At 41.5% G+C, this 14,104-nt stretch overlaps 1 protein-coding gene across 1 annotated transcript in view; it reads right to left on the bottom strand.

Moving 5' to 3' along the window:
* Nucleotides 1-4,499: 4,499 nt before the first annotated feature.
* Nucleotides 4,500-14,104, bottom strand: part of LOC117449021 (synaptophysin-like) — a 26,830-nt gene continuing 17,225 nt past the window's right edge. Inside the window, exons 3-7 of the mRNA XM_034086348.1 lie at nt 13,334-13,458; nt 10,818-11,016; nt 10,167-10,358; nt 7,899-8,208; nt 4,500-4,612 (exon numbers count right to left, since the gene is read on the bottom strand). Of these exons, the coding sequence (XP_033942239.1) occupies nt 7,930-8,208; nt 10,167-10,358; nt 10,818-11,016; nt 13,334-13,458 (795 nt within the window). The 3' untranslated portion in view covers nt 4,500-4,612; nt 7,899-7,929. The remainder of the gene's footprint in view (nt 4,613-7,898; nt 8,209-10,166; nt 10,359-10,817; nt 11,017-13,333; nt 13,459-14,104) is intronic.

The following is a 14,104-nucleotide window of genomic DNA, read 5'->3' as shown; positions in this document are numbered from 1 at the left end:
AAAATTCAAAACCGTTTCTGGTCTTCGGTATTTCCAGCTGCTGAAATCTTACTAACTGCTGTCTGTGCAATTTACTCCGCGCGAGTTGGCGGACTTTATTTTCCTTACTTTAACATCATGTTTCATGGTGGGGCTAAGCCATTTCTTGGTATGGGTGCAGCCTACCCCAGCCATACCCTGGCGCTGCCACTGGTGGCACGTATGGGGCGGGCCATTCTGCGAATGCGTTAAATGCGTTACATATTTTAACACAATTAATTAAAAAAATGAATTACCGCCGTTAACGCGATAATTTTGACAGCATTAATTATGTTATATTTCTAATATCTCTTGCTGTGAGTTGGAGCAAATGTGTACCTTTATGCGCACAACGAGCACATAGGTATGGAGGACAGAACATGACATGAGTAAAACATAAATACAGGAATAAATATAAGAAGAAATTAATACATATTACAATAAATAAATGAATGAATGTAGGCCTATGTATAAATTAAGAGAACAAAAACAGAACACACATTATTATATATCTATTATGTATTTCTACTTTTATTTTTGTAAAAACGTACATATTTATTTATTTTGTAAATGTTTACTCATTTATATATTTTTTTATACAATACTATTACTATTATTACATACATATATGTGTTATGAAACTGGGCTATTATGCCTAAAAATCCTTTAAAAAAAACGTTTTCAAGGTTTGGAGGCGTGTGGCGCAGTGGGCTAGTGCGTTGGTGTTGGGATCAGGTTTAAACCCCACTGCAGTCAGCATGTCGTTGTTTCCCTGGGACACTTCACCCCAAATTGCTCCTGTGGGGATTGTCCACAGTACTGAGTATGTAAGTCGCTTTGGATAAAAGCATCTAACAAGTGACATGTAACATGTAATGTTTGATTTCGCTTTTGTGTGTGTTGTTTTGCAATCTTTGTATAACTAGTGCTTTTGTTGTTGTTGTTGTTGTTGTTGAAATCTATCCAAATGTACTAATTTAAAATACCTATCAGCAATAACCTGTTTGGAACCTATATTTTGTATACAATTCATTTTTTAAATTACGTAAAATTGTGTTGTAATTATCAGATTTAACTAAATAAGTGAGGAAAACTCTTCTAGTGATACCCTCCCCGACCACCAGGGGGCGCTATGTAGAGTCCTCATTCAAGTCCTCATTAAAGTACATTTACTTTGGCTGTACTATCTTAGGCAAAAGTAAATACATATATTTATAATAATAATAATAATAATAATTCTACAAATTGTTTTTAAAACTGATTAATAATCATTTTAAAACATAACTTTAGTAAGGGTGCAATTTGATATTTTTTCAATTCTAAACTAAATCAGCAGGTTGTTTTTTTCAATCAATAACAACAATTGTAGAAAAGCAGGAGAGACTCTCGTGGAAGAAGCGGGAAACAGCGACCAATTCACTATTTCTGTTTTCAAAAATATGCGTCTATTATTTATCTGCATATCAAAGGTGTTTTTTCTGGAAATGATACGAAACCCAACAAGAAGCAGACGGCAGCCTTTGAACAAAAGGACACGATTTAACCGTCAACAGAATAATTTCAAGTTTATTTCATTTTGTTTCACATGGATCCCATATAATAAGAATACAGTAGAATTCTGGAGAGTATTGGATATTTTTTTTTCTCTGACTTATCATTATCAATAATACTAATATGAATACATCATACACAATAAACACAGCACTATCCAAAGGCGTAGAGAGAGAGAGAGAGAGAGAGAATCACAAGACATCATTCACCACTAACAACAGAGTATATTTCATTTCAGCATATGTATAAGAGCTACAGAGAGACAGAGAGAGGACACAAACAGAAGTGGTGTTTCTGCATCTCAAAGAAAGAGTGGATACAAACTGTGCCATCGATCGATATATATTCTGGAGAGATGGACAACAAGTCATCCTGTGGAAGCAAAACTCTACCAATCAAGACACGTCTCTGGAGGTCTGCACGCAGAGGGCTGGCAGTATAGGACGGGTGTTTACATCTGGAAATTATTGCAGCACTCACTTTGTGCTTTGAGTAGAGTATAGCGGAGCTGCTGAGCAGAAACGACGACGACGCTGGATCGAAAAACACGAGTAAAACCAGAGGTGGAAGAGGTACTCTCAGATGCGTGGGTAAAAGTACCAATGCATTCATAACCCTCCTATTGTCTTCGTCCCCCCCCCCTTACTTTGGTGTTCGCGGTCAAATTTGACCGGTCCTGTTTTAACTGCTATTACATTAACACAAAAACCATTAGTCACCACATTTCATTTCACACCCTTTCAAACTGTACATGTTGTATCAGACTACTGGTACACATGAAGAACTGCAGTAACTATACAAAGAACAGACACTGAACATGTAGTGCGTGTGCCTGGTGTGATCCATGTGGGGGGATGGGCACATAAGAGCGGGAAATGTATCAAATTGGTTTGTGTTTGTGTGTGTGTGTGTGTGTGTGTGTGTGTGTGTGTGTGTGTGTGTGTGTGTGTGTGTTTTATCTGATCCGGATGGTTACTAATTCCTTTTCTTTATGGCGGTCATGTTTGAGCGGGAACGCCATGGTGTTACAAAGTTGACTAAATCATCCAAAACTCAATGAAAGTGGTGATCAGCCATTCTATATGTTCAAATGTCTCCTGTGAAGGATATCAAAAAGCCTTGATGCAATCGAATGTAAAACTAAAAAGTTATGATTGAAGAAAGTAGTAAATCGGTCAGATTTGACCCGAAGACAACAGGAGGGTTAAATACTCCATTACAAGTCAAAGTGCTGTAATCCAAATCAGCCATTATGTGACACTGTTAGATTGATTCCCTTGTTGCACCACGTTTTTTAATACAAAATCTTATTTTAAAAGCCATTGAAGCTTTAAATGCAATGTAATTGGAAGGTAACACTCCATATATTCCAGTTAAAGTCAAAACAGAAGTATTACCAGCCAAATATCAAGAGTACAAGTACTCATTCTGCAGAGAAATGGCCTTCACGTGTGATGTATTATTGTTAAATATATGACATTATTGGTGTTAATATTGTTGCATTACGTTGAATGTACCTGCTGTCGTCCAACACAGGTCTGATACCAACATTATTACTTTATTTTTTTACTTTTTGTAATATTTCAGATACATTTTGTTTTGTTTTAACGATAATCTTTTATTTGACCTCTTCTAGTTATTTGACTGGTTTAATCTCAAGAGATGCGTCTTGTTATTTGAAGGAAAATCTCAATCTTAAACGTTCAAATAAATCAAGTGAAGTACAAATTGATGATTGTCCTTTTTCGATGTAGTGGAGTAGAAGTATAAAGTACCTCCAAATTGCACGTAAGTAAACACTGTTCCACCCCTGGGTTTGACCGTGTATTCTCACTTTCCTGCAGCTTTAAAGCCTCTCGAATACGTTGACGGATGCTTTTAGGATATAAGGATGCATGCAGTAAATTCACCTTCAGAAAGAGAGGAGATGAAGAAGGGCTGAGGATGCGCGAGAGGTTTTATATCGTTCGCACCGCCTCGTTATAACAATAACGTGTTTTACTGAAATATCCGTGAGTATGTACGCCACTGATTACAGTGTGATAGAAACACCGGTTAGAAAACTATATGACTCTGTCGAGAACAAACACACAGGCGATAAAAAAAACAGGACGAAGGTTCTTCGACAGCTCGATCACATAAATCCCAAACGAGGAAACAAACTAAACATCTGTTGTTCGCGGCCCGCTCACGAAGTCCTTACTGATAGCACACGATAGCAACACGGCAAAGACGAGATGCTACCATGCTCACTACATTATTATTATTATGCAACTTTTTGATCTTATACGTCAGGTTTTTAAATAAGTCATTTGATAGTGATATTTGATGGAAAAATATATATAAAAACGTAAAATAAAACAAGCTACTACTATCATCTATTCACTGGTGTCCCCATAAATCACTCCGCTCACGTTCTGTATTACATCGGGTTTTCTTCACCCCCTTGTTTCTGAAACCCCGTCAGTGATTAAAGCAGAAGATGTTGATATATTCCGAGATGAATTCATGATTGTTTTATGATTCATTTAAGGGGGTTATTTGAAGGGCAAAGGCTAAACTATGTGAGCTCCTAAACAGAACCAAAGTAAATGCAATTGAATAACTCTGTGCTCAACATTTGTTGTATAACAACTTTTATGGAGTGCACCATTATTCAACTGTGTACATATAATCATATATATCAGCATGTTGATATTTACACAGCACAGACAAATACATTCTCCCAAGTTAAATATTACTACAATCCCCCCCCCCTCCCGTAAATGTAAGTCTTTTCCCATTACAAGATTTCTCTTTAAACGTTCCAATGTTTTGGTTTTTGTATTCAAGTTTTTCTCGTTATAACCAAACAGACAATCCCGTGTTGTCTTCTACAGTTAAATACATCACGAGAATACACATCATATTATAACAACCACCCCCCCCCCCTCGTGGTGCCCCCCTCCCTCCGCCTGTCACTCACAGATACACAAACAGACACACAAAGGAGTGTGGAAACGCAGGCGGGGGTCCAGAGCCACTCCAGAAACACAAGGTCACCCTGAAGGGGGGAGGAAGAGAGGGAGAGACAGGGGGAGAGATTACATTACATATAGATTGTATTGACAATAGTAACCATAACGATACGGACTCAGAACAGCAAGAGAAATGCAGATGTACGCTAAACTCTCTAAGTGCACTTTTTTTTTTAATGATGATATTTTTGGGGCCAAGGTACAAGCAGAACACGGGCTTTCAGTCTTTGGCGGGAGATATGCACACTTTCTGCTGTCCTGATGTCAATGGAGAGCCTGCTCCACCATTTTGGGGCGGGACAGAATACAGAAATACACAAACAGTTGTTTTATTGGCCAAGGTCTTTTTAGGAGTTTCCTAACTTTCATTTTGTAATATCGTGATGAGCCTCTTTTTAAATCTGCTAATACATAATGGAAAATAAAGACGAGTCGGCACCCTGGAGCTTTCATTATCGTGGCTAATTTCCCTCTTGTATTCATGAGAACTTGAATTGACCGTGCACACTACCAATTATGTTGTATTTTAAACTCTCTAAGTGCGCCATTTTTTATTATCCATCATGATATTCTTGGGGGTTTAATGGCCAAGCAAAACAGGTGGTTTTTGGTCTTTGGCGGTAGATATGTACACTTTCTGCTGTCCTGATGTCAATGGAGAGCTTGCCATTTTGGGGTAGTACAGAATACAGAACTACAGATATGCAAACGTCTTTTTATTTGTTTTTATTAGCCTATGGTCTTTCTAGGAGTGTCTGTATTTAGCTAACACCTGAATCCCCTAAAATATCATTTTGTTTTATTATTATTATTTGTTTACGTCATGATGAGCCTCTTCTTAAACCTGCTATTATATAATGGATAATAATAATATTATACTGTTTCTCATCAATGTATCCCAGGTCTCAGATATATACAGAGCCTGTCTCTGATTGGCTGAAACACCAAACGATCATTGCAGCATTACCCATAATCCCCTCTGTTTCAGCCCTGTTTCCAAAGTGCTGATTCTCTGTCTGTTACTTTAGATGAAAATAAGGAGCCCCTCCCCACGCCCCTCTGAGAGACATTTGGTTACAAAGAACTCAATGGTGCTCTAGAGGAGATGCAGGTGATAAAGAGGGGGGGGGGGTTACCTTGTTGCTGATTGGCTAATGGTTACTCAAGACAACGCATCGTTATGACATCATAGAGTGGACAAAATCTGATCAGCTCATTTTCAGACAGGTTTTTATAGAAATGGATCAAAAAGAGAGAGAATCTTTGTTCCTGAAGCTTTCAGAGTCTCTTTCCACAGAGGGGACACATGTTGATGTAGAAGAGACATGAAGAAGAGGGGACACATGTTGATGTAGAAGAGACATGGAGAAGAGGGGACACATGTTGATGTAGAAGAGACATGAAGAAGAGGGGACACATGTTGATGTAGAAGAGACATGAAGAAGAGGGGACACATGTTGATGTAGAAGAGACATGAAGAAGAGGGGACACATGTTGATGTAGAAGAGACATGAAGAAGAGGGGACACATGTTGATGTAGAAGAGACATGAAGAAGAGGGGACACATGTTGATGTAGAAGAGACATGAAGAAGAGGGGACACATGTTGATGTAGAAGAGACATGAAGAAGAGGGGACACATGTTGATGTAGAAGAGACATGAAGAAGAGGGGACACATGTTGATGTAGAAGAGACATGGAGAAGAGGGGACACATGTTGATGTAGAAGAGACATGGAGAAGAGGGGACACATGTTGATGTTGAAGAGACATGGAGAAGAGGGGACACATGTTGATGTAGAAGAGACAAGAAGAAGAGGGGACACATGTTGATGTAGAAGAGACATGAAGAAGAGGGGACACATGTTGATGTAGAAGAGACATGAAGAAGAGGGGACACATGTTGATGTAGAAGAGACATGAAGAAGAGGGGACACATGTTGATGTAGAAGAGACATGAAGAAGAAGGGACACATGTTGATGTAGAAGAGACATGAAGAATAGGGGACACATGTTGATGTAGAAGAGACATGGAGAAGAGGGGACACATGTTGATGAAGAAGAGGGGACACATGTTGATGTAGAAGAGACATGGAGAAGAGGGCACACATGTTGATGTAGAAGAGACATGAAGAAGAGGGGACACATGTTGATGAAGAAGAGACACGAAGAAGAGGGGACACATGTTGATGTAGAAGAGACATGGAGACGAGGGGACACATGTTGATGTAGAAGAGACATGAAGAAGAGGGGACACATGTTGATGAAGAAGAGACATGAAGAAGAGGGGACACATGTTGATGTAGAAGAGACATGAAGAAGAGCGGACACATGTTGATGTCGAAGAGACATGAAGAAGAGGGGACACATGTTGATGTAGAAGAGACATGAAGAAGAGTGGACACATGTTGATGTAGAAGAGATATGAAGAAGAGGGGACACATGTTGATGTAGAAGAGACATGGAGACGAGGGGACACATGTTGATGTAGAAGAGACATGAAGAAGAGGGGACACATTTTGATGTAGAAGAGACATGGAGACGAGGGGACACATGTTGATGTAGAAGAGACATGAAGAAGAGGGGACACATGTTGATGTAGAAGAGACATGAAGAAGAGCGGACACATGTTGATGTAGAAGAGACATGAAGAAGAGGGGACACATGTTGATGTAGAAGAGACATGAAGAAGAGGGGACACATGTTGATGTAGAAGAGACATGGAGAAGAGGGGACACATGTTGATGTAGAGGAGACATGAAGAAGAGGGGACACATGTTGATGTAGAAGAGACATGAAGAAGAGGGGACACATGTTGATGTAGAAGAGACATAAAGAAGAGGGGACACATGTTGATGTAGAAGAGACATAAAGAAGAGGGGACACATGTTGATGTAGAAGAGACATGAAGAAGAGGGGACACATGTTGATGTAGAAGAGACATGAAGAAGAGGGGACACGTGTTGATGTAGAAGAGACATGGAGAAGAGGGGACACATGTTGATGTAGAGGAGACATGACAAAGAGGGGACACATGTTGATGTAGAAGAGACATGAAGAAGAGGGGACACATGTTGATGTAGAAGAGACATGAAGAAGAGGGGACACATGTTGATGTAGAAGAGACATGAAGAAGAGGGGACACATGTTGATGTAGAAGAGACATGAAGAAGAGGGGACACATGTTGATGTAGAAGAGACATGAAGAAGAGGGGACACATGTTGATGTAGAAGAGACACGGAGAAGAGGATTTTGCATAATAGGTGTCTTTTAGCATGTCTGAAGGTTTGAGATTAGTCATGTTTCCACTCACCATCCTGCAGCTGAGGTTTGGTGGGACGGTCTCACATCTGATTGGAGAAGGAGGTGGGCTGCTGCTCATAGCCCTGGCTGTACCCCCCCTCCTCGTTATACCCCTGCTGGCCGTACTCGGGCTGGTACCCTCCCTGGGAGCCGGCGTAGGGGTCCTGCTGGGCGTAGCCTTCCTGGGCGAAGGAGTCAGGGGCGGGCTGCTTCTCCTGAGACGGGACGTATGTTCCGCCGAAAGCGGCCATCCAGCCGGTCTCCTTGAACACGAACCACAGGTTTCCTATCCACAGGATCAGGTTGATGAAGCCGAAAGCCTGGGGGGGGGAAAGAGAGGGAGGTTTGGAAATGTGAGATTTAGTGTTTCAGGTCTCAAGATCCGCGAAGCTATTTCCCTTGACTCCTTGACTCCTTGAATCCTTTAAAAGCAAACTCAAAACCCATCTCTTCGCATCCGTCTTTCTTGTCAACTAGCTTCCCTCACCTTGTTTCGGCTCATCTACCATCACTTCAGTCGCATTATTATATCCCATGGCAATACTAATGTTGTATAATATTTTTATAATTCTTATGCTATGACGTTTGCTTTGTACAGTACAGTCCTTTGAGGCATCTCTTGTGATTTGGGGCTAAAATACATTTTGATTAGATTTTTGATTCATGATTAAAAGACTCTATAGTCGTGTTCACAATAGAGTGGTATATATAGTATATATAGTATTCACAGCAGGAAAGAGTCTTAAAAGCGGAAATTAGCGACCATTTTAGCACTTTTTGGATTTTAGGTAAGATGCCTGAAATAAGGTCTGCGCTTAACACAAGCTGAAAAGAGGAGGGGTTTGGACACGTGAGATTTAGTGTCTCAGGTCTCCAGATTAAAGACTCAAAGGATTTATAGAAGTATTGACAAAAGAGGCGTGTAGGAAAGAGTCCGAAACACAGAAATGAGTGAGCTTTATAGCACCTTGCGTTTCCTCTTCTCAAAGTCAATGGGTTCTTGGTTGTTATCATGAAATAGGGTCTGTATGGTCTACGACATAAACTACTACCCCACTGGTGACTTTAAAAATGGCGGTTGCTAATAAGTGTCTAAATGAGACGACTAAACGCCAGCACGCACGACATTAGCCGCCTTTAGCTTAGCGGTGGTGACCTGAAGTCATGTGACCGTGCTGTTGTTCCTTTATATCCCAACATTAGCCACCTTTAGCTTAGCGGTGGTGACGTGAAGTCATGTGACCGAGCTGTAGTTCCTTTATATCCCAACATTAGCCGCCTTTAGCTTAGCGGTGGTGACGTGAAGTCATGTGACCGAGCTGTAGTTCCTTTATATCCCAACATTAGCCACCTTTAGCTTAGCGGTGGTGACGTGAAGTCATGTGACCGTGCTGTTGTTCCTTTATATCCCAACATTAGCCACCTTTAGCTTAGCGGTGGTGACGTGAAGTCATGTGACCGTGCTGTTGTTCCTTTATATCCCAACATTAGCCACCTTTAGCTTAGCGGTGGTGACGTGAAGTCATGTGACCGAGCTGTAGTTCCTTTATATCCCAACATTAGCCGCCTTTAGCTTAGCGGTGGTGACGTGAAGTCATGTGACCGTGCTGTAGTTCCTTTATAGCCCAACATTAGCCACCTTTAGCTTAGCGGTGGTGACGTGAAGTCATGTGACCGCGCTGTAGTTCCTTTATAGCCCAACGTTAGCCGCCTTTAGCTTAGCGGTGGTGACGTGAAGTCATTTGACCGTGCTGTAGTTCCTTTATAGCCCAACATTAGCCGCCTTTAGCTTAGCGGTGGTGACGTGAAGTCATGTGACCGTGCTGTAGTTCCTTTATAGCCCAACATTAGCCGCCTTTAGCTTAGCGGTGGTGACGTGAAGTCATGTGACCGTGCTGTAGTTCCTTTATAGCCCAACATTAGCCGCCTTTAGATTAGCGGTGGTGACGTGAAGTCATGTGACCGTGCTGTAGTTCCTTTATAGCCCAACATTAGCTCTTTACTTCACAAATCATGAAGTGGTGTTAATATGTGGAGATTATCCTGCTGAACAAAATGTGACTGTTTGACACAGTTTATATTCTTCAATAATCCGGCTTTTAGACGAGGGAACAGTAAGTGTTAAGGAACAACTGGACAAAACGTTAAAATCTCTTCAGCTTGTGTTAACCACTGACCTTATTTCAGGCTAACCATTGACTTTCTAGACGAGGGAACAGGAAGTTCTAAAAGGAGTCATTTAAAGAGCTTTATATAGTTTTGTTTAGCGGTGACGTACCACAGAGGTGTTGAGGCCGGACACTTTGGGGTCGTTGACTTCACGGCAGTGGTTCTCCGGTTCCTCGCAGGCGGCGATGAGCGTGACGACCCGCTCCGGATCCGTGGCTGTTTTCACGTCCGACAAACCTTTAGCCCAAGCACATGAGGAGACCAGCCACATGAAGGCAAACACTGCCGACACCACGAAGTCCTGCGAGACATCAAGAGAGAATATAACGTTAACAACTACCACAGGTGGAAGAAGTATTAGGATCATTTACTGAAATACAAGTACTGAGGCAAGGCAAGGCACGTTTATTGATATAGCACTTTTCAACAAAAGGCAATTCAAAGTGCTTTACAAAAATGAAAGACATTGAGAGTATAAAACACATTAGAAACATTAAAAGGCAAAGATAATAAAACATGAATGACGCAGGTACATGAATAACAGTTACAGTGCAGTGTGAGATGTGAATAGTTCAATTAAAAGCAGCGACAAAAAGAAAGTCTACGGCCTGGATTTAAAAGTAGTAAGCGACAATGACAATATCCTTAGCCAAATTCTCACATTCCTCTACCCCTAGTCTTCCCGTGAAATCATAGTTCTTTTGACAGTTTTCTAACTGATGCAAAAGGAATCTGTATCTTAAGGAGTAAAGGGACTCACGATCTGGGGCCCCTTGCAGTTTTCGCGGTACTTCTCCAGGAGGAAGCAGTACACAGAGAGGGAGGCCATGGCGTAGAGGAAGGAGAAGACACCGATGGTGACGAAGAACTCGGCGGAGGAAGAGTAGTCCCCGACCAGGAAGAGGCGCTCGGGGTTCTCTCCCTTGCAGGTGGGGGCGTCGAAGTACACCTGGTGGAGCCTGGGGACAGAGACAAAGACAGAAGATAAGAGAGAGACAACAATGGAAATACAGGTCTCAGATGTCGGTACATTCTTCTTTTTTTTTTTACAAGACAAGTGCATACAAGTACAGTTTCACAGATACACAGAAGACAGTGAGGTGAACGTACAAGTAAAGACAAATTACAAATTACGCATGGAGACAAATCTGAGTCCATGGTTCTCAGCAGGAAACCGATGGACTGTCCACTCCAAGTAGGGAATGAGTCCTTACCCCAAGTGAAGGAGTTCAAGTATCTCGGGGTCTTGTTCTCGAGTGAGGGAACAATGGAGCGTGAGATGGGCCGGAGAATCGGAGCAGCGGGAGCGGTACTGCAGTCGCTGTAAAGCTCTCTGTCTACCGGGCCATTTTCGTTCCTACCCTCACCTATGGTCATGAAGGATGGGTCATGACCCAAAGAACGAGATCGCGGATACAAGCGGCCGAGATGGGTTTTCTCCGCAGGGTGGCTGGTGTCTCCCTTAGAGATAAGGTGAGAAGTTCGGTCATCCGGGAGGGACTCGGAGTTGAGCCGCTCCTCCTTCGCATCGAAAGGAGACAGTTGAGGTGGTTCGGGCACCTAGTTAGGATGCCACCTGGGCGCCTCCCTAGGGAGGTGTTCCAGGCACGTCCAGCTGGGAAGAGACCAAGGGGTAGACCTAGGACCAGGTGGAGGGATTATATCTCTTCGCTGGCCTGGGAGCGCCTTGGGATCTCCCAGTCAGAGCTGGTTGATGTCGCCAGGGAAAAGAAAGTGTGGGGCTCTCTGCTGGAACTGCTACCCCCGCGACCCGACCACGGATAAGCGGGAGAAGATGGATGGAGGTGGAGACAAAAAAGAAAACAAATACAGTGTGTGTGTGTGTGTGTGTGTGTGTGTGTGTGTGTGTGTGTGTGTGTGTGTGTGTGTGTGTGTGTGTGTGGCCTAGCATTACTATACTTGTGGGGACCTAAATCTGTTTACACAGTCAGGTGTGGGACAAATTGGAGATCCCCATGAGGGGAATAATTAATTTTAGGGTGAAGACTTGGTTAGGGTTAGGATAAGTCTCCAGGAAATGCATGTAAGTCAATGTAATGTCCCCTGAAGTGACGTGGTGTGTGTGTGTGTGTGTGTGTGTGTGTGTGTGTGTGTGTGTGTGTGTGTGTGTGTGTGTGTGTGTGTGTGTGTGTGTGTGTGTGTGTGTGTGTGTGTGCGCTATGTGTGTGTGCGCTATGTGTGATATGAAGGGGGGGCATGTAAATAGTAGCATGACCTTAAAGACCTTAAAGAAGTAGAAAGGAGTGTTGGCTGATATCGTATGTGATGGCCACAGCCACACAGGGTAAACCAACTACACTGCATCCTCGTCTTCAGTAGTTTTGCTTTAGTGCAGCTTTAATAAAACATGCCAATTACCACCACACATTTGCTCTAAATGTTACCATGTCCATTGGGGGAGGTTACTTCCTGGTTCAGCAAAGGGTGTGGCCGAGCGCTGAGGACTCATACATACTGCAAGGAGCCAATTGGGACAAACCACCTGCTTCCATGTCAAAGGGGGGTTTGGGTTTTGTCAGTGTCCTGTGTATGATGTGACTATTAATTATCCCTTGGGTTCAACGTGGTTTGGCCAAGCCACTATATATATATCCTTGGTTTTTCATTGTTGCAGGTCCGTTTGTTGAGTTAACACCTGTTATGTTTCGTTGAGGTATTTTCTGTTGACCTCTTTTATAGGCCTTGCTATTATATGATGTTTGTAAATAAAAACCCTAGTTTATTTAAACCATCCCTGTGTCCTGTTGACTTACTGCTTGGTCCCTGACATCGTAATAAGGATTATGAATGAAATGCAGGTACATTTTTAAAGATTTCATTGATTATATAAGTGTGTGTACAATGTGGTTGGAGACAGCCAGCGGACGATAGCTTAGCTTAGCATAAAGACTGGAAACGGGTGGAAACCTCCTAGCACCTCTGAAATTCACTATCACATTAGAAGTATTTATTTTATATTAGTTAAAAAATAGAAGTGTAAAATGACCTTCCTATTATCACATATACTTTTTATATGCTTACTTTTTGCAAAGGTGATTATTTAATGTTTAATGTATTTATCCAACGATCTACACTTATTGCAATATTCAAGGGGCTTTTTATATAACGGAATAAAGAAAAATCCTCTATCACATGAGACCTTGCTGTAACATATTTGGCATTAACTATTCATCACGAATCTTTGCTTGAATGTGGATTTGAAGTTTGTGAGAAGTTGATTTTTAAAAAGGGATACAATTGAGTTTTGAGACGTACCTGAACGGATATTCAAATTCTACTTCTATCCCGAGGTCGCTCTCCGACCGGTTTTTACACTCCACGCTCATCTTGAACATGCCGGAGTAGCTGCCGCATGTCGAGAAGGCGAAGATGGCAAAGATCTGTAGGAGACAAAATGGAGGAGACAAAAACTCAGTGAGAATCAAAGGAAACACACATTTTAAACCACATTTTCCTTCATGGCTGGAGTATGAAAACATAAATATGTTCATTAGATAAATAATTTTTTTAAATGGGGGAAAGAAAATTGCTCCAAACAACAATATATAAAATATTTGTACCCATACTGCATTACAACAGACAATAACAATAACAACAGTATAATAATGCTGAAATAAATCAATACAATTACTATGAATGTATTTTATTGTATGTAGTAATTAATGTGTGTAGTTTTACATTTTTATGAATGAACTGAATAGTATTAAAAATCCAGTTTTGTTTGTATACTGTAACCATGTCAACTACACAGAGCTGCAGAGACGCAAACAGGTGATGGCTGCAGACTGATCGACCAATCACATCAATGCTTGTTGCCATGGTTACACCCACACTTGTGTTTTCTGAGGATGTTTCCTAGTGTTTGTGTGTTAGTCAATTCAGGCTCTGTTACTACCTCTCGCTGTTATGTAAACGCAGTGTTGGAAGAAGTATTTCGATTATATATTATTTACATTTTTGCTGGGTGAATTCTGAATTAAATATCATTATTTATGAATTTCCTAAATGTTTACATCGTATTTATAA

This window comes from Pseudochaenichthys georgianus, chromosome 7 (assembly GCF_902827115.2).
Source record: "Pseudochaenichthys georgianus chromosome 7, fPseGeo1.2, whole genome shotgun sequence".
Taxonomy (NCBI): Eukaryota; Metazoa; Chordata; class Actinopteri; order Perciformes; family Channichthyidae; genus Pseudochaenichthys; species Pseudochaenichthys georgianus.
Note: the sequence above shows the minus strand (reverse complement) of the source record. Positions and strands in the feature narration are given on the sequence as shown.